The sequence below is a fragment of the Hippichthys cyanospilos genome, chromosome 2 (assembly GCF_059441005.1).
Source record: "Hippichthys cyanospilos isolate Australia breed blue-spotted pipefish chromosome 2, RoL_Hcya_1.0, whole genome shotgun sequence".
In the NCBI taxonomy this organism is placed as follows: domain Eukaryota; kingdom Metazoa; phylum Chordata; class Actinopteri; order Syngnathiformes; family Syngnathidae; genus Hippichthys; species Hippichthys cyanospilos.
The window spans coordinates 4,192,231-4,213,521 of NC_142370.1; the positions used below are offsets into that span (position 1 = coordinate 4,192,231).

Sequence of the window (21,291 nt, forward strand, 5' to 3'; positions counted from 1 at the left end):
ATTCAAAGGGTTTAGGAGCATTTTTGGGGGCTTTGAACAGGCTATTTACATGTAAAAAGTGCCTCTTGTAATGAAAGATTCACATAAGGAAATTACTTCCGGGACAAATTGATTTCATAAGTAGAAGCACCACTGTATTTGGTTGATCATTGTCTATATGCTTCTTCCCCTGTGTTTGCAGGCATTGACCTGATAGCTGCCTTTTATGGCTGCCTCTATGCCGGTGTTATCCCTGTGACTGTGAGGCCACCCCACCCACAGAATCTAGCTGCCACTCTTCCCACTGTCCGCATGATTATTGACGTATGTGCTACCGTTAACATATTTGAGTGATAAGTGATTATTGTTTGGTTATGAATCTGTGCGTGTGTGTAATTACTTGCTGTGTGTTTCAGGTGAGCAAAGCAGCCTGCATCCTTACCACTCAGCCTCTCATGAGGATCCTCAGGTCCCGGGAAGCTGCCACCAGCGTCAATGTCAAAACGTGGCCCACCATCATCGACACAGGTGGTCCATTTTGATTTTGTGTTTGTAGTACAACTAGCCATCTTTTAACTCTTTCAATCCCATTGGGACAATGCATCCCTGTGCTTTGGAAAAATTGTCAGTGGGAGTAGGAATGGTAGCAATAAGATCAAATGACATCCCAGCGGTTCATTACACGCACATCTACACATTCTAGTGACTACTAGCAACTTTTCCATACACAACAAGCCAGTGCTGTTGTGTGTGTGTGTGTGTGTGTGTGTGTGTGTGTGTATAATATATATATATATATATATATATATATATATATATATATATATATATATATATATATATATATATATATATATATATAATGTGTGTATATATATATACAATGTGTGTGTGTGTGTGTGTGTGTGTGTGTGTGTGTTTGTAAGGAACATGCGTTTTACCACAAAAATAGCGTGACGCTGTTTTTTTAAGATAACTATAAAATATATAGTTCTTTTATAGTATAAAATAAGATGAAACAAAAAAAGAACAAGATACATTGTCATTTCATAGCACCAAAATATGTGAAAAACTGTTGCCCAAATGAATATTAAATTCTAAATTAATAGCATGGGGAAAACGTGTACCAGGTGGTTAATGTCTAAGCATATTGGCAGCATTATCAGTCACAATTGTTTGTAACATTTATTACAGTATTACAGCATTTTTATTCATTTACAATTATGTGAGTAATATGTGTTTGTGAATTAATTTCAAGTTTACATACGTTGTTTTGTATTTTATCCTCTTTAAGTTTATTTTGTGGACATGCTGAAGTTTTGTGTTGTGTTGCTTACCAAACATTTGCTTTATGATCTGTAAGAATATTTTTTCTTGATTAGCTCATTTATTTGAATAGAGTCTATTCCTTAATAAGTGTAACATTTGACACAAAGACGTCCTCACAGTAGTTTGTAGCTTTGAATGCACATCTTGGCATCAACATCAGCAGAGTGAAACTAAAAATGAAGAGGGAAACTCAAATCAGCACACATTCACAGCAGGTGTAAAACAGAAATATATATATATATATATATATATATATATATATATATATATATATAAACAAACAGTGGGCCCCCGTGAACTTAATCCGTTCAGCGGCTACGCTCGTAACTCGAACTGCTCGTATGACGGGCAATCCAAACCTATGTTAATTAGTGAATGCGTGCAACGCGTGCAAAAACCTTAGGTAGAAACATCACGACTTTATACACATATTAAAAATTAGTACCATAATCTTCTGTACAGTTAAATTAAATAACATAAATATACAAAGGAAAAATGACATTTACCTTTGGGGCGACGTGACTTGAGCTGGGTGGAGGCGGAGGGGAGCAGAGACCAACCCGCAGAATTCATTTATTTATTTTCTTAAACGAGAACTTTTCTCAAGCTAGAACATATCACCGGCGATTTCCTTCTTTTTAATCCATAATAGAAGAAGCCTCTCCATTTTGTTGTCCACCGAGGTCCGTCCCCCGGCAAGGAAAGTCTTGCCCTTAGAAGATTGCCGAGCGGTTACGGCCATACTCACGGGCAAGGTTAACTATGCGTGCGCCTCCTTCGTATTTTTTTTTTTTTTATCTCCTGCTTCATTTCTATTGTCATCATCCTCTTACTTCTTCCTTTAAGGCCACTAGCAATTTTAGAAGCCATGTCTAACAGATAAAGTTTGCAAAGTCTTCACAACACACCGACCAGCTGTGCCATCAAGCTAGATGAAGGCGTTCGGCCAATAGCATATTGGCATTTCTGTGATTGACTTGACGCCGGCCAATAGCATATCCGCATCTCCATGACCTGGACCGGGACTGTGAACTTAATCGACCAATAGCATATTGGCATCTCTGTGACTGACACCGTGACTGAGACAGTGAATGTGACATTTTAAGAGCAATAACATATCGGCGGTACCGTGACATGTGAGAACAGTTGATTTTGATGACGCAGAAAAGCGAATAAAATAGTGCGCACACATTGACCGACATGTTGGATTGTTCGTAAGTCGAAAGGTTTGTGCGTAAGAGGGGGACAAACAACGCCGCGGTCCACGTTCGTAAGATGAAAAGTTCGTAAAAGAGGGATTTCGTACATCGGGGGCCCACTGTGTATATGTGTGTGTGTGTGTGTGTTTACTATTTTATATGTTCATATTATTGTTATTTAAAAATCCCAGGGCCTGTAACCTAATTATGGAAGAGTGAATTTTTATAATGAATTTAATGAATTATCATACTCATAAACAAGTCATACATGCCATACGTTTATTTTTTCTAACCCTAACCCGAAAACAAAACAAAAAGACATGATAAACAAGATAAAATAAAAACATTTATTTTCATAAGAATCTTGATTTCGGAGACTAATTAGTAGGACTCTGCAACGATTTGAGCTCATGATCTGCTTACATGAAAGTAATTTTTTGTGGCCTAAAAACACTTAATAAATATTTTTTCAAATCTTGAAACTGTTTTAAAACTTTTGAAATGTATCCAATTATCTGTTTATTGATAATGCCACAATGGCATTTACTAGCTCTGTGGCAAATGACGTCCAATTCTGGAACAAAGTCGCTTTTGAAGGCACCGTATAGGAGTGCGTTTTGAGAGGAGTGGACACTATTTTCTGGTCTTTGGGTTTAATGTGTACATTAAATCAAGTTTGCACTGCATTTGAAAATACCTGGACATGTTTAGATGTTTAGTTCTTTTGCTCTCCCTTTAGACGATCTACCCAGGAAGCGACCGCCACAGATTTATAAACCCCCAACAGCCGAGATGTTGGCTTACCTGGATTTCAGTGTGTCTACCACAGGCATGTTAACTGGAGTAAAGGTATTTGCACACCTTGAATTAAAATCCCTTCTTTATAATATCGTTCAGCTAACTAATTGCGACAATACTACATATACAGTATATTTTCATTATTGACTTTTTTCCATTTTTCTGCTTACCATCTAAATCGGGGGTCGGCAACCTGCGGCTCTCGAGCCGCATGCGGCTCTTTAGCGCTGTCCTAGTGGCTCCCTGGAGCTTTTTCAAAAATGTTTGAACTTGGAAAAAGATGGGGGAGAAAAATATTTTTTTTTGTTTTAATATGGTTTCTGTAGGAGGAAAAACACGGCAGAAACATTATTAACGTTTTCCAATGCTGTAAAAATGTGTAGAATAAATATTACATTTCAACATTTCTGTCAACAAAGAATTACGCCATAGCCTGCGACACGCCTTTCTATTAGCAGGGCCGGATGCTAGGCAAGTGGCCGTTGTAAACAAACCGGCGGCCATGAGCCATGGGCCAAAGGGAAAAAGAGAAAAATAACTGAGGAGAACAGAGGATTCAACGTTTCTCGGACCGAATCATTTGCGTTTGTTGCCAATGCGGAACAATTGCCTGAATGTTTGCTCTGTAGTGAGGAGTTGTCAAATAACAAAAAGAGCATTTTCAGGGAAGGCATGCTACATTTGCAGCCAAGTAGCCAGTTGGACGCAAGAGAAAATGTGCGATTGCATTACTTAGCTTGCAGTCCTGTGTCAAGATTAAAGTTACATTTTACATGCCCGATGTTGAGAAGCTGACCAGTGACATCCGAAAACAGAAGTCACATTAAATGGGTAAGAACACAATCCTGTCATAGGCACATATTTAGTAACAAACTGCCTGTTTTTATAGAGTGATATCTGATTTTTGTCAGTATATATATATTTTTTATTGTTTTTTATATATATATATATATATATATATATATATATATATATATATATATATATATATATATATATATATATCTTTTTACTTTTATGTAATTCCTTTATTCTTTTCTCCCTATCATTTTATTCGCTATTTCATTCTTTTTATCCTTCATTTTATTCTATGTTTGACCCTTACTCATTTGTCTTATCAGATTTAGCGTTTTATGTCCATGAGCTATTGTGTCTGTTTTTACTATGATCTTATTGTTTTGTACAGCACTTTGGTCAGCTGTGGTTGTTTTAAAGTGCTTAACAAATAAAGATGGATTGGATTGGATATTTGGAATGACACTTAGGGCTATTGCTGTGTTTTGTTGCTCAGGTCCGAGGATAGCTGCGTTGGTTACATGTCAAAAGAGGATGCGTTTTCGTTTTCCCCTTGCACTGACTCTTTGGCATTTGCACAGGCATCAAACCTGAACTGTATTGGTTTGATTTTATGTACTTTACGTTTTCAAAAGGCTGATGTTTTATTTTTATACTGTAATTGCAAGCTGCGTTTTATTGCACTGTGTTGCCCAGATAAGGGGCATGTTATGCACGTTCCATTTTGTTGTTTTTTCAAATTCTTAACAAAAAACATCAAAAATCTGATTTCTTTATTTCATTTATTTAATTTATCAAAGCAATGAAACAATTCGTTACTATTGAAACGAAGTTAAACTTGAGGTGGCATCGAACAACAAAGCAGTCACGTGGTGCATCATTATCAACAGGATGCACTGCAGTAAAAATAAACATTTAATCATGAAGGTTCATTATGTATTTTTAGTTAATAATAGGCTAATAGAGGTACTATAGATACATGCAACATGTGTTGCCTTCATTATAAGGCTTATATAAGACTTTTAATATTGATTTTTTGCAGCTCCAGGGAAATTTGTTTTCTGTTTTTTTTTTTTTTTTTTTTTTTTTTTTTTTTGGCCAATATGGCTCTTTCAACATTTTGGGTTGCCTACCCCTGATCTAAATCAACCCAATGTCTAATTCTACTGTTGCTCTGCACTTAAATTATACCAGTAAAAAACTGAAGTAATATAACAAAAATCGGCATTTTAAAAAATAGGCATTTAATCAAAAATTGCAGCAAGTCATCATGTTGATTGAATTGTATGGAAGCCCATGCTGTTGGTTGGGACTAGACTACAACTGGAATTCATGTCCACTGAGAGAAATTTTCATGCTTTATATAATGTTTTAGTTGTTGCTGTCTCAATTGTAAGGCTGTCCTATCACGAGTCACTTTACCCCATGCACACATGCACCTTACAACTCCTACACACTACACATTGCAGGAATGCTGGTAACTACATAATATTTTGCACCTTAATAATATTTTACAGTCATCCTCATGTATATAGTATCTTCCACTCCGTCTACTCCATAATATGTTCAGAATGTGAATCTTACTCTTATATTAGTGCCCATTACTTCACTATTAGTTGATGGGAAACGGGCCCCAGGGCTGAGCTGTAGGGGCCTATTTTCAAAAACTTAAAATGTAAATATTTTCAAAACCAAAGCAGCCTGAGACCTAAAATCAAAACATGCTATCTTAACTTGATGATTTCGTCCCGTTTCCACTGAAATTTGGCATGAGAACACAGCGTTTGTTTGAGTTGTCCCAGTGAAAGCTGCTCACAGTCTGCCTCTGGGCTGGCTTCCACTCTCCCTTTGTGTCAGCCCCCTACAGGAAACCTTTGCGCAATGTCTGTAAGAGATGTCCCGTTAACTAATAGTGAAGTCTATGTAGTTCCTCATTATCATTGACCATATTGCCCTATTACTGTTTCTATTGCCTTACTATTGTCTACTCTGTTATTGCTCTATTGTGTGGAATTGAAGGTTCCTCTAGGAAGTGCATATGATGCATATGACAATAAAACTCTTGAATCTTGAATGCAGCCTTAGACAATATGCTTTTGAAAACAAAAGCATATAAGCTATTGCACACATTGAGGCTTAATTTCCACCTATACAAGCATTAACTCATCATCCGTGTCTAGCGTTTTCATTTAACAACATCAAACAAACAAAAAACAGAATACAGTGTAGCAAAGACCAGCTTTGTTTTGTTGTTTTCATGCTGGTCTTGCTGGTGAAAGCAGCACCAAAACAAAAACAAAACAGGCGAAATTGGAACAGCTGAACATTGGTCACAAGGCAAACTGCTCCGTGAACTGAGCCAGTCGCTCAGCAGGGCCAGCATGTTGTTGGGGCTCATCCAAGGGCTGGTTATAGCTGAGGACCAGATTGCGTTTTGCTGGTGTCATATTATGTGTATATTTATGTATAAAACGTTATAATATTGTTTAACCCCAAACGTCCTCATTTCTGCAAAATGGCATTCCTACAAGACTTGTGATTGGCTCCTGGCGTGACCATCAACCAATAAGGGCAGGCGTTGTAACCTACTCCGCCCCAACTCCTGCCCTCATTGGTCGATGGTTGCGCTGGGAGCCAAATCACGTGTCTTGTAGGAGGGCTTGTCTCCCTAATAAAATTCACAACGCTTTTTAGGTAGACCAAAAGAGGAATGCCCGTCTCCCTCATGAAACCCATACACACTGCTAGGAGAAAAGGAAGAGAGAACAGCGCTGCTGCAGCGTTGTAATTCTCTTACCTAGATTTGTTTTTTTTGTAATAATCTAGAATTTCAAGTATAAACTCTGATTGTCATCATGTTTGGTCAGCTACAAGCTAACTAGCGATTGTTGTTGAAGCTACAGCATTTAAAGCTTTTTTGTTGTTGTTGTGTTCTTTTAATCAGATGTCACATGCTGCCGTTAGCACTCTATGTCGTTCCATCAAGCTGCAATGTGAACTCTACTCCTCACGCCAAATAGCAATCTGCTTGGACCCATACTGTGGCCTTGGCTTTGTCCTGTGGTGCCTGTCCAGGTAAAGGAGAAGGTGCATAAATGATAACATGCAATGTCATTGTTGCAAAAGTGACTGTGTTTGTGGTGTGCAGTGTTTACTCAGGTCACCAATCAATCCTCATCCCTCCCCTGGAGCTGGAGAGCTCGCTTCCTCTGTGGCTGAGCACACTCAGTCAGTACAAGATCCGAGACACATTCTGCTCCTACTCTGTCATGGAGCTCTGCACCAAAGGTCTCGGGACACAAACGGAGCTGCTGAAGGTCGGAGTGCAAAACGCTTAAAATATCTCCATTAGGGTTTGGCATTGTTTGAATTTGGACGATCCCGGTTCCCATTCTTTAAAAAAAAAAAAAAAAAAACTCACTAACAGATTTCTTTTCAGATAAATCACATGAACCTACCCGTTCTTTAATTTCAAGACCCTTTTACTGTTTGGGAACTTAATTATGAGTTACCCAGGACTATTTTTAACCAGTAGCTACAATGACAATGCTTTAGTTTTCAAAACATTAGAAAAATATAATAATGCAGTAGTTACTGCCACTGTTCACCAATTGATCAGCTAAACCAGTATTGTTAGTCTTTAGGGGGAAAAAAAATAATAATAAAAATAAACGTACATAACAAAGTTGCATTTGCATGGATAGGAATTAATATTACCGCAATTCCCCAAATATAGGATGCATCTGTGGATAGGACGCACACATATTTTTCGAGTCAAATTCTGATATTTTCTATGTTACAGTGTATAGGGTGCACCTACAGTTTGGTGACGATGTAAAAAGTATAGCAAAGCAGGATGAATCTCACCTGTGAATTCTTCATATTATCTTGAGTTATATACATATTTGTTGCGTGTTAATTATGTTTCAGATTTCTTACATTGTAAGCAGTCAGTGAACGCTGCGCCAGTGTAACGTTCAATGCGCTAGAAGCAGTTGTTTTTCCTTTCCCTTGTGACGCAGCTCGAGTTCGGTTTAGCATAAAGTTGCACATTTTCCGTGTTCCACCAAGTTTATGATTGTGTACGTAAATGCCAAAAGACCACCATTAATAAACCACTTAAATGGAATACCTATGCGTGTTTTCTAATAAGTGCATTCTTAATGGAAGATGGAGACATTATAACTCTTACATGATCCTCTCGATTTTAGTAAAATTCTTGTGTGTGAACAAAAATGGACTTGGATCTCCGTTCAATCTGCTGCCTTCTTTAATTGAAAATAATGCCGTAGCAACATGACAAGTTGGGTCAAAGCATTCTAATATGGCAGAGAGTCTGAGTTTTTACAAGAATAAAATTGATAAAATTGAAGAAGAAAATTACTGCACATAAAATGAAATTCATGTACTTATACAATTAATTCAACACATTTTTTAAAGGATTTTTGCATATTTGTTTGTTTTATGTAAAAATCTTGAGTACCCTCCGAAGTTACTTCAATTACCCCCAGCAGTACATTTGAGAACCACTGCTCTATTGGACACACCCATACTTTTGCCCTTCATTTTTGGGTAAAAGAAATTGCGTCTTGTATTTGGGAAATGATTGCATTTATTATTATTATTATTACTTTTGTTACTATTATTATTATTTGTAGTAGTAGTACAGTTAGGATCTATATCATGGTATTTTAAGCGTTCCTGAGGCAGAAAGAAATGCTTAGAAAGCATCAATGAAGGAAAATAACACGTTGGCGGTGTATAGTGTGAGACATTTAGGCATGGTCAACATTGAAGCATGTTTAAAAGCTCCAAAACATTGACATTTCATGTTAGGGCCCCTTTAACCCTTTCACTATTGATTCCTTTTTTTTGTTTGTTTGTTTTTTCCTGAAAAAAATCAAACTTATGGGAGTCTATAAGTCTTGTCTATAAGTCTGTTATGTAACTTAATATGATCTCAGGTTTTGTACAACATTGGTTCCACCATAATCAACAAAAACTGAATGTTGCGATAAATGTGCTGAGCGTATCTTATCCATGTTAGTTCAGAAATAACATCTTGCTGTCAAAGACGAGTCTCGTGTGTGTGTTTGCAGGCGCGTGGAATAAATCTGTCGTGTGTGCGCAGCTGTGTGGTTATAGCTGAGGAGCGCCCCCGACTTGCCCTAACACAGTCCTTCTCCAAGCTCTTCAAGGATGTCGGTCTGTCGTCGCGAGCCGTCAGTACCGCTTTTGGCTCCAGGGTCAACCTGGCCATCTGTATGCAGGTAGGAACTCTGACATTCAACTCATTCGTTTCTTAAAGCAGTGGTTCTCAAAAGTGTGTGTGTGTGTGTGTGTGTGTGTGTGTGTGTGTGTGTGGGGGGGGGGGGGGGGGGGGGGTGTCCGCAAAAGTATTTGCGTGTTTTGGAACTGATTTCGTTGACCTTTTTACAATTACAGATTTGTGCCTTGTTTGGCTTAGTCTTTGTTATTTAGCGCTGTCTCTGGCTGCTCTTGCATTTTGGTGGTTGGGAAGGACGGTGTTGAGTTGTTGCTGTCAGTGCGTACGCGTTTGCGAGATCTGGCCCACGAGTGTGTGTAAGTTGTGTATTCTTTGTTAGAATTTTGTCATTTATGCTGATATGCCCAAAATTAGTGATTTGTTGTGCCTGTATATAACATGCTAGCTCCAGCTATAGTGTTTAGCTTGTTGGCGTTTTTGTTTGTGCATGCTATTTCCCTTTGGTAAATGTTAGCATATGCAAATGTTTTGCATCGATAATCATACTCGTTTGCATCCAATTAAAGATTTGTATTGAAATCTGCACAATTTGTGTACATTTCGTATGATATATAATTTTTGGGACTTACCTGACCTTTTCGATGTATATTCTTTTCTTTAGTTTTACAATAGAAATGAGTGAGAGCTGTACTACTGACAAAAATAATTGAAGGAAGAGTGTCTAGGAAGAACAGAACAGAACATGTCAATCAAAAAAATACACATTTTTGTTAATTTCATTTTACTTCATATCAAAATGCGAAAGTATGAATGACTCTTCAATAAAACAACCAATTCAACCAGTTAAATACATTTTTTTACAAATTTGTCAACATGCTCAAAAGTTTGAGGTCCCCTATCTTAAAGGTTTGTGGACTTAGTGTCTGTTTCCTTTGCGATGGTCATATCTCGGCTGTGTTGCAGGGCACAGCTGGACCCGACCCCTCCACAGTCTACGTTGACATGAAGTCATTACGTCATGACAGGTAACTCTCGGCACGAGTCTTGTGATGATTTTGGAGTGACCGCCTTGTGAAAACGTGTCTGTGTCACTAAGGGTGAGACTGGTGGAGCGGGGAGCGCCACAGAGTCTTCCGCTTATGGAGTCGGGCAATGTGAGTGATGATTTTTTTGGATGCATTGGCTCCATGAGTGACCCAGCAGGTAAATGCCGAATCTGTCCTGCTTGAAGATTCTGCCAGGCGTGCGAGTCATCATCGTCAATCCAGAGACGCGAGGACCGTTGGGAGACTCCCATCTTGGCGAGGTAAATAGAAAGGATCACAACTTTTAATTGGCTCAGCGGGACTTTCTGATGTCTAGTTGAGTCCGTCCAGTTGTACTGTTTGACAGGAGGAAGCCCAAAATGAAGATGGGTCACGAAATATCTTAGCTATTATGGCTAAACAGTAGGTCTGGGCGATAATATTGATATATTGTGATACGAAGTGGCGCAATACGCGTATTGCAATACGACATTCAGTTTCCAATATATCACGTATTGGCTTTGATACGCCTTATTTTCATTATATACATTTTTTAAATCAATCCGCTCCGGATTGGCTTTCATATCATGATTTTTGTCGTATTATGAATCATGTTTACATGTAAATCATTGCAAGTGCTTCGAAAGCACCACATTAACTGTTACAATATATGACCTTTCGAGTCAGGCCATATTCCAAAGAAAATGAGGCGGCAGAGGAGGAGGGCAAACAGTAGAAATAGAAAACTTTGATACGAATAAAGTATTTCCTTTGTTTCCGCCGTAGTCGTCATATCTTGGGCTTCCGCACAGTGTTCCGCAAGTCATTCCTTAGTAAGCTCTTGTGTGTATTCCCGAGAAGCGCAATAATATCCAAGCAGCTATATTAATGAGCGATAGAATCTCATGTTACGTTTGATTCAAATGGGAATTTTAAGTTTTGTTTTTATTTCGTTTTGTTTCTTTTATATGCTGAGTAATTTTTATAATATGAAGAAAAATCTCTACAGAAGTGATCGTGTCTGGAGGTTATGTTAAAACACAACCCAATCTCATTGAGAATTGTGGGATTTCTGGCATTATTCGCCGATGAACATTTTTGCTTTACTGCTAAGGCGTTTGGGGAGTGTTCCCTCGGCATTTACAATGCCAACTCGTCATTGGCAACTCGGTGAACAGGGAGCACGCGCCCTGGTACCTGTGTGTGCCCTTTTTCTGTGTTGTGGTGTCATTTCTGCCTGACTTTGTGAGTCTGGACTAAGTTCAATTTGTGCATGCATATACTTTTGCGTAGATCTGGGTGAATAGTCCCCACAGTGCGAGTGGCTACTACACCATCTACGGCGAGGAGAGCCTGCAAGCGGACCACTTCAACACCAGACTCAGCTTTGGGGATCCCAACACGCTATGGGCCAGAACAGGCTACCTGGGCTTCATTAAAAGAACCGAGCTCCTGGATGCGAGTGGAGGTCAGTGTCGGGCAAGTTATTCTCAAGCAGTTGTTGAAAGTTGATTTACCCTATTTTACCGACTATAAGCCGCACCTGTATATAAGCCACACCAGCAAAAAATGAGTAAAAAAATGATTTTTGTCACGGATAAGCCGCGTTGGACTATAAGCTTTAGGTAATAACATGAGATATTTACGCAAAAAAATGGTACATGGAGGTTTATAACTTTTTTGTTGTTTTTAATTTTTTTTTGTAATTGTCTGCAACAGCAACATCCTCTCTTTCACAAACTGAACTTGCCTGCATTTTTAGTCCCAACATGTTTATAGAAAATGGGATATTTTCAACACTAACAGAATCCTGTTAGTTAAACAGCAGTTCAAAATCGAAAGTAATACTTCAATATAATTTTTTTTAATCTCCTTTTGTTTGATAGATTGTTTTAGTGAAGACATTGCACATAATTCATATATACAATCATAAATACGCAAAGAAAATCATATACACTGAGTACTATATAATACTTATATAGTACTATATAATATTTACACGTCAGAAATGTATCCAAAATTTTATTCATTGTCTTATTCAATTTAGAAATATGTTTTTTTAATAATATATGTTTAAAACAGATGCATACATTTGCTTGCTAATGTCTAGCAAAAAAATAAATAAACATCAGATAAGACTCACTGGACTATAAGCCGCAGGGCTCAAATCATGAGGAAAAAGACGGTATATTGCTTTTTTTTTGTTAAAAAGGATACAAGTTCAGGTATACTTAAACAATTTTTACAGATTCAAATCAGATTTATTGTCGGTGTGCGTGTGTGTGTGTGTGGGGGGGGGGCATATAATTGAGAAGCACTGTCTTAAACCTTAAAGTACAAATCATTTAATCTGTATTGCATTGTAAACCTTTAAGGGCATGGCAAGATACAAAATCTTTTTTTGTATATTAATCTCAATCTTTTTAGCTTCACATCATAGTGACACATTGTTTATTTTTTAGCCAGAAACAGTGCATTCCACAATTTCAATGTTCATATTAAAATTCAAGTTCAGTCATCTAGGTTAGGGACAGACATTTGAAAAATAGATGGTGTAGGTGGGCCTACTGTTAGCAGCTAGCCTACATCATCTTAATTGTGTTTCACATACGTTTTTGTATGTTTCATCTTAATACACATTGACTATTTATTGACTAAAGCAATTGTAGAGTGAAAATTAGCGTTTGTTTACATTGTCATTATTGCTAGTTGCGACAGGGATCTCGCTGACAAGGTTTCCAGATGCTGGCAAATCCACTGTGGAAAGCGGCAGCATATCTTCATATATTCTCTTAACTTCTTGAAGTTGAAGTGGCATACCTGAGCGAGACAATAACAATCATTTTGCCTGTCTTGTTTAATCCCCACTTTCAATCCTCCGCATGTTTTCTTTTCACTAACTTCACGTTATTATGACTCCGCTCTGAATGGTTTGTCAAATTACTGGTGCTATTTGGCGAAGTGGACAGCTCTTTATGTGTCGTGCACAAAGTGCACCTAACTATTATATTGTTCTTGTCTTATCTATGACGAACTGAAAGTAATGGGGGAATGTCCATCTTCTGTACGTATTGTCCATATTCAACGTGTCTGCTGCGGCCGCACTCATCTCTGCTGTAGTAGATACCAATAACAGGAAGTAAACATTTTTCTCCTCTGATTTTGCTGTGTTTTGGGGGAATTTGGGGGAGAAAAACACCACTTTCAGGTTAAAAATTCATTGTAATCTCATTCGTTCAGATTAAAATATTGCTATTTTTTGTGTATAATGCATGACACACAAATGCTAATTTTTATTTCGTTTCTGGCTGTAAGAGCACATTTGCGAGTTTTATCATCAACTCTTACATATGTTACATCTTTTACAATAGCCCTTTTTAAACAGGTTTTAGCTGTCTGTGATTTCTAAATGTGTGATGATCATGTATCAAATTTATTTGACTTAAGAGTTACAATGGCCCTCCAGCAGAAACTATAATTACTATGTGGGCCCGGAAAAAAAATAGTTTGACACCCCTGCACTACCGCGTTACAGCAAAAAGTAATGCATTACAGTTATTACATTACTTTTGTAATAATGCACTACTCTCAGCACTGGTGGAGGTAAGATGGTCTTTATAAATAGGTGTGTGCGTGAAAGTTTAAATGACTTTTTGCTCTCCTGTCACAGATCGCCACGATGCCTTATTTGTAGTGGGCTCTCTGGATGAGACACTGGAACTAAGGGGCTTACGTTACCACCCCATCGACATTGAGACCTCTGTGTCTCGAGCCCATCGCAGCATCGCAGAAAGGTGAGCTGACGCACATGCACGGCATGTGTACATTTACATCTACAGTTGAGGGCTGCACGATTATGGCCAGAATAATAATCAAGATTATTTTGGTCAATATTGAAATCACAATTATTCATCATGTTTGGTCAAACATGTCTATTTATTGCACTTTTTTTTTAAACAAGGAGTATATAAACAAGGCTTCAAGGCTTGATATTTACAAATAATAATAATGAACTAAAATGAATAAAGTAAATAATAATTATGGCAAAAACACACAGGGCAACACAGATACTGTAACGTTCTTGCTGAGTTCAAACCGATGAAAAAAAAAATAGGCCTACTTAGAACCAAGCATCGGATTTTTCAAGATGGGTCTCAATTGACAGCTAGCACGGTATATATTAGGAATCAGGTGAGGAACTCAAGGCCATTTTACACTGGTAAAAAATATATATTTGGGTAAGAACAGCAGAAGGTTTTGTCATGCAAACATCTGGAAAACATTGCCCCCTGGTGGTAGGATGACAAACTACTTGATTTTACATGTAGTGTCAGCTTTTCAAATGTTAGTATCACCGTGGATCATCTTAATTAATCGTGGCAGCCAATATTGGGATGTGTAAAAATTGTGTGTGTAAAAATGAGAGCTATTCGATACCACGATTTCAAATTATTACTAATCCCTCTGATACATAAAATTTGGATTGAACAGATCATTTTAAAGAAATATTTTGTATTTAGTTCTGATAAAAGGCAGAACAGTGAATATAACAAGTAAACCATCACAACACGTCAAATTTTCAGGACTTACAAATCACTCAAATACTGTATGTGCCTCTTTTAGGCAAAGCTTTTATCTGATACTTTGAAGAACCTAAATGATAAATATTTATTCTCTTTTGATTAACATATTTATTTATTTAACCAAATAATTCAATCAATATGTCTTCATGATGTGGTTGACTTTAAGTATTCATCTAGAACATATTTCAATAATGAAAAATAATCAAGTGTATTTCAGATTTCTCACATTGCAGCGCCAGTGTAACGTGCTCGAAGCAGGCGACGCAAGTTCATTTTACCATGAGTAAATACATAAAGTTTATGATTGTCTGTATATATTAAAAGATCGCAATTAATAAATGAGTCAAATGGAATACCTTTCTGTGTTCTCTAACCGGACCATTCGGCTGTTTACCTTGCCACCAATCATTGAATCAGATGGAGACATCATAACTTTTACACGATGGACTTGGATGTTGGTTCAGTCTGCTTGCTTCTTTTTTTCATTTTTTTTAATGGCGTAACACGAGCGGCTGTTAGCTGCACTTGTTGCAAACAGCTACCTGACGTCCGCCCTGTAGCTCGTCTCGTTACGGTAAATATTGTAAGGAAGAATAAGGCCGATATAAAAATGCGCAGCTTATGTGGCCGACAGATCAAGCTTCCTCGAATGGTGTCGAACAACACAAAATGTCATTTTAAATTTACTGTTTATAGGACGCACCCATACTTTTGGCCATCATTTTTTGGGGAAAAAGTGCATGTTGTATTTGAGGAATTACGGTATTTATTCCTTTAAACAAACATATAATTCTTCCTTTAGATGCTTATTCTTCCATAAACTGCGGGCATAAGCGGATGTGTGCATTTGCGTTCTCCCCAGCGCCGTGTTCACATGGACCAACCTATTGGTGGTGGTTGCTGAGCTGAGCGGCTCCGAGCAGGAGGCTTTGGATCTGGTTCCCCTGGTCACCAACGTGGTTCTTGAAGAGCACCACCTCATCGTGGGCGTCGTGGTCATTGTGGACCCAGGCGTGATCCCCATCAACTCCCGAGGGGAGAAGCAGAGGATGCACCTCCGTGACTCCTTCCTGGCCGACCAGCTCGACCCCATCTACGTGGCTTACAACATGTGACGTGAGGGAGGAGAACGTTACGAGCAATCAAAGTGGGCTTCCTTTTTTATTTTTTATTTTACTTCCTCACCTTCTTCTATCCAGTCATTCATTGCATTCCAGGTAAACAATTCATGTAAACTTTTTTTTTTTTTTTGCTGTTGTGCCCATGACACACTCATAATGGACGCTCACTTCACAGTAGCAGGGAGGCACACCGACCAGAACTACAGAGAAGAGGTGGAGTTTTATTCCCCCCCTTGCACTTTAAGGCTTCGCACCACGGTGTCCACTTCCTGTCTGGACTTCCTCAAAACCTTTACCGCTTTTCTTTTCAAAGTTGCTGCTGTCTCAGGGGCAAACCTCAACTTCAGTATTACCAGTTGCCGTCAGAAGGGGGAGCCCTGTTGGATGCACAACTTGCAAAAAGTGAAAATGCACTTGACAGTCAGGAGAGTTAAGATGAGGACAAATTGCCTAATGGTCATTTAGCTTCGCTTTTTGTCCCATCATGGCAAAAAAAAAAAAAAAAAAAATCCTTCTACTGAGCGGTGCCAATGGCAGACACAATATTGAATTAATAATTGAGCAGGGTTTTCATTGACAGCACAAATTTGGGGTTTTTCTGCACAAATCTTGCACAGACAGCCTTTAGTTTGACGGCCTGCTGCACGTTAAGGCCGCGTCCACACCCACTGTGGGAAGCTATTAGTCCGCTTGCTATATAATAGCTACAATAACAAAAACAGCATTTGTAAAATATTTAACGGTCATCTTTGTTGAATAGATATTGACCTTTATGCGCAGCAGGAGCTGAAATGAGCAGGGACCATCTGCAAATTGTAGGTTATTAATGATGGATAGGAATAAAACTTCCCCAAAATGAATCAAAAGCTTTTATATCCAAAATAGAAGTTGTCACGGGGAGATCTTTGTTTGTTGACGTAATAGTCACACACTCCCGCATCTTGCAATTTGCAGACGGTCCCTCCTGCTGCGCCTATTCAGCAAAGATGACGGTTTAAATATTTTACAACAGTTGTGTTTGCCATTATAGCTATTAGTCCGCGTTGTCGTTGAGGGATAGAGCCATCATTCGTGTTCACACAACGTTTTGACTGAGATGTATAGACCATGAAAGTCCGAATCTGCCACTGTCCTTCCACCTTTACTTAAAGGGACAACGTGTAAGATTTCGACTGTTTTCGGCTGTTGTCCAACTCATTACGGACAGCAGTAGGTGCTGCATTTACCATTGTCTATAGGTATAACAGACATGGCAGCCTCCAGAGGAGTGCCACCCCCCTTGTAATATCATTTAATGATAACTAGACCTACGATTATATTTAAAACATACATTTGGTCGTTAAGTTTTTAAAATTTATAATCATTTAATTCATTCCTTTTTAATGAAATTTTACACAGTGTCCCTTTGAGTTTTAGTAATGTAGCGCAAACTCATTTTTATTGTGGGCCACATTGTAGTTTTAGTTTCCGTCAGACGGCTGGAATAAATTTTAAGTGTGTGTCACACAATTACCTAGTTTTTAAATAGTGTGACAAACAAACTTCAAATTTATTCTAGCCCTCTGACAGAAACTATAACTGCAATGTGGGCCTGGATAGAAATGGGTTTGACACCCCTGATTTAGTGGATTTGTGGATATGCAGTAGACACATTAGCAAATGAACCCCCCCCCCCCCTGGCATTTTTAACATATGCCAGTCCTTCTCAATTATATTTGGCCAAGCCCCCCGTAGGAAACAGAAACCCCTACACCACCACCACTCGACGTGCTGACAATAAAGATTATTACCTCTAATAATTGTATAAGTATGCCTAAATCGGTATCCTTTTTAACATTAACAAAAGAAAAAAGCAGTATCAATCATCTTTCAACAACTGTAAATGATATTTTATTTGGGTTACAGCTAAATCTAAAACAGAAAAAGGGCATCAACGTTCCTGGAATAATAATAATTAAAAAAATAATAATCTTATTTCACTGCCAAAAAGAAAAATATTCTTATTTTATTGCAATTGCGCTTAACATGATTAACATTAACATTGCACATCAGCGACCCCCTGGCATCACCCCCCCCGAGGGGGGCACACCCCACTATTTGAGAAGCACTGGCATAAGCTAACATGGCTAACAAACTGCAACTCTTCTCACTTTTTGATTTGACATGATAACGCTTCGGTCTAGCGCAGCGGCTGAACTCCAGTCGCTTAAAAATGATGGCTCTTCAGACAGCCTAGCTACCCAGTCATGGGCAGAGAGGTAATATTATGCAAGTTAGCTGCACCGATTTGTCACAACCTGGCTGTGTTCAAAAGGGCTTGCTCGCAGACACATTTGGGGAAATAGGCAACTAATAAAAGAGTATAAGATTTTCTTGGTTGTTCATTTTCACACTTTAGAGGTGTGTTGTGGATGTACATTGTTTAAAAAAAAAACCTAGAGCAAGGAAAACATTTTTTACATCTGTGTACTGTATATGTGAACTTTAGTGGCATGTACTTGACCTGGTGCCCTCGAGAGCAGGACTTCTCAAGTTGATGGCTTGTTAAAGTCAAACTGAGCACATTTGGATTTCAGTTAAAATAGCCTTGACATATCCCTTCGATGAAAATACAATGACGACCAACACGAGAAATGTACGTTTCAGACCATTTATTAAAGTCAGTCAAGTTGCGCTAACGGGGGAAAACATAACTGCATGGATTAACTTTAATATGCATCACAGATGACTGATTTTAGGGAGGGGGGAAACACGAAATACTTTTCATCTTCATCTACTTTTCATCCTCAGTGCACTAAAAACGTAGTACAAAGACCTGCTAGAAGTTTTCATGGAAACCATGTCAAAGTAAAGCAAATTCAAGTGTCAACATTAAATCCTTTTTGTCACCAAATGAGAATAGCTGAGAGCGCATGACATGGTCTTTGCCAGAGGTGGGCAGTCAGTCACCTATAATGTTTGGTCAAGTGATTATACAGTGGTACTTCTACTTCCAAAATTGATTCTGGCCTGGAGTAATTTTGTAACGTGAATCTTTCATAAGTAGAGCTGCTTTTTACATGTAAATAGCCGAATCCTTTCCAAGCCCCCCAAAATGCCCCTTAACCGTGTAAATGAATATTACTAAATGATAAAACTTCATAAAAATGATAACAAATACATATTTGAATGACATTAGTGCATAATAATCAAAATATATAATGTAAAGAAGGATAAAAAAAAAAACGCGCCTAAACCCTTTAAATTAATCATATTAATTGTAGCAGTTGACAATAGGTTTGCAGTTCACTTGTTTGCCTGGAGATGGTGCTGGTGTGTTAGGGATGAGTGCAGAGAGACTGACAGTTTTTTTAGGGGATTTAATTGGTTCCTTTTTTATTTTACGTTTCAATAATATTTATTTTTGGATTACTTTGAGCGTGTACGTTTTCTCAAGTTTAGTTTGGGGTCATGCGACGTGTTTCCTGTGCGATGTCATTGCTAAAGTGCTAACAACATGCTAACAATGCTAACGTCCGATGCGACAGCCCAAAGTGGTATGTTCCGTATGTGTTTTTATGTGAACATGTGCAATGTTAGCCGTAGCTATAGTCAGTTTTATTTTTGTTAGTTCTACGGGTGTAAATTGTCAGTGGGAAGTGTGGATGAAATGTGGAAGACCACAGTAAGCATCAGTTGTTTGTGGGCAAGCCGGCATATTAATATATTGTTCAAATGTACCGCTAACTAACAAATACTGTACTAGACATCACGGGTTGTGATAACGTATTACATTACAGTCTTGTTAGTGTGAGCGCTGGTTTCTTGTGTCTCATACTACATGCCAACAATGTCGCCTTTCGTATCTTGGAATTTTCTCCCGTGACTCGAGACAATATTTTTCCGCCAAGGCGTTTCGTAAGCTGAATTTTTCATAACAAGAGGCGTTCGTAAGTTGAGGTACCACTGTAAATTGAGAAAGGAAAATTGCCCACCTCTGGACTTTGCAAACAGGTTTTGCTCAGAGTTGTTTTAACATTGTGTAAAAGGTCTTCCCAACTGCGCTGGCATGCTGGACAAATAGATTGTCCTTGAGTGAAGACAGGGTCATGCCTTTTCACAAAAAAAAAAGAAAAGAAAAAAATGCTCCATTGTGACCCGCTGGGATTCATGTATTTAGAATATCTGTGAATGAGGACACAACTTTTTGCCTTATTGAAACCATGCTGTGTACACTGCAGTTCTCTTTTCATGCCGGTGTCACGTTGACCAACTCTTATTGAATGTCTCACACTGAAAACAAGGTAGGAATAGAAGAGTGCTAGTTGTAGACACATAAAGTCGGGGGGGTGGGGGTGGTAAGGATGTCTGTGTTTTCTGTGTTTTAGGTCAAATACTGTAATCACTGGTGTTATTCTTGTGGACATGCAAATAGTCAATGCGACTTGAACGGATCGTTCATACTTGACAGCATTTTTCTGCTTTCATTGGCCAAAAAAAAAATAAAAAATCGATTCTGGCAGGAACACCATGCACTTTTCCCCGGTACCGGTGTGTCTGTGTGTGTGCGTGTGTTTGAGTGATTGGCTTTTATGTGTTTGTTTGTCTGTTTTAAATCAGCAAAGTTGAAATGTTTTAACTCTTTCAGTGCCAGGCGTTATCAGAAACCCACTGATGACGAGAGCTACTCTCCCATCAAATGGTCACACTTGATAAGTACAGTGCTCTATAAGCCTAAAATTAAGAGCACTGGCCACGGCTGTCATCACTCTATTCAGCAGAAAAGAACAAAAAATGTAGTCACTGTAATATTTTACATGTTGAGAATTCTTGTCATTGGCAAGGAAAGAGTTAATGACTTGTTTTCATTTTATGCGTCGCCTCCACTGTAAATTTAAGCATTTGCGTCCAACTCTTGAATTTACTTTACAGTTTCTTACAGGCCCCCAGTGTGAGCAACATCACACTGCATTGAGTGACATGTATGCAAAATGCACGTGAGAAGCACTCGTGGATAAGTGAAGCTTTTGAGCCACTTTGTGACTATTTTGTTGTATCTCTTACAAGTTTTTAATAAAGTTTTATAATTTAACCGGGCATTTTTGGTGCTATTCTTTTGGGGATTTGAAAATGTCCGCCTCATCAGGTTGCTCATTAAGTTGCTGTTCATCGCTGTGTTTTACAAAGGATTGTCTTCACTGATGTTAATTCCATATGTCAAAAGTAATTCCTAGCACAGGCTGATGTACATAAGCG

At 38.4% G+C, this 21,291-nt stretch overlaps 1 protein-coding gene across 1 annotated transcript in view; it reads left to right on the plus strand.

Moving 5' to 3' along the window:
• The window catches only part of dip2ba (DIP2 acetate--CoA ligase B (putative)a), a 68,001-nt gene extending 46,874 nt beyond the window's left edge, over window positions 1-21,127 (plus strand). The window contains exons 27-38 of the mRNA XM_088404426.1: window positions 182-303; window positions 396-507; window positions 3,247-3,356; window positions 7,045-7,175; window positions 7,249-7,417; window positions 9,200-9,370; window positions 10,291-10,352; window positions 10,424-10,481; window positions 10,559-10,633; window positions 11,646-11,820; window positions 14,023-14,146; window positions 15,798-21,127. Of these exons, the coding sequence (XP_088260552.1) occupies window positions 182-303; window positions 396-507; window positions 3,247-3,356; window positions 7,045-7,175; window positions 7,249-7,417; window positions 9,200-9,370; window positions 10,291-10,352; window positions 10,424-10,481; window positions 10,559-10,633; window positions 11,646-11,820; window positions 14,023-14,146; window positions 15,798-16,050 (1,562 nt within the window). The 3' untranslated portion in view covers window positions 16,051-21,127. The remainder of the gene's footprint in view (window positions 1-181; window positions 304-395; window positions 508-3,246; window positions 3,357-7,044; window positions 7,176-7,248; window positions 7,418-9,199; window positions 9,371-10,290; window positions 10,353-10,423; window positions 10,482-10,558; window positions 10,634-11,645; window positions 11,821-14,022; window positions 14,147-15,797) is intronic.
• Window positions 21,128-21,291: the final 164 nt, after the last annotated feature.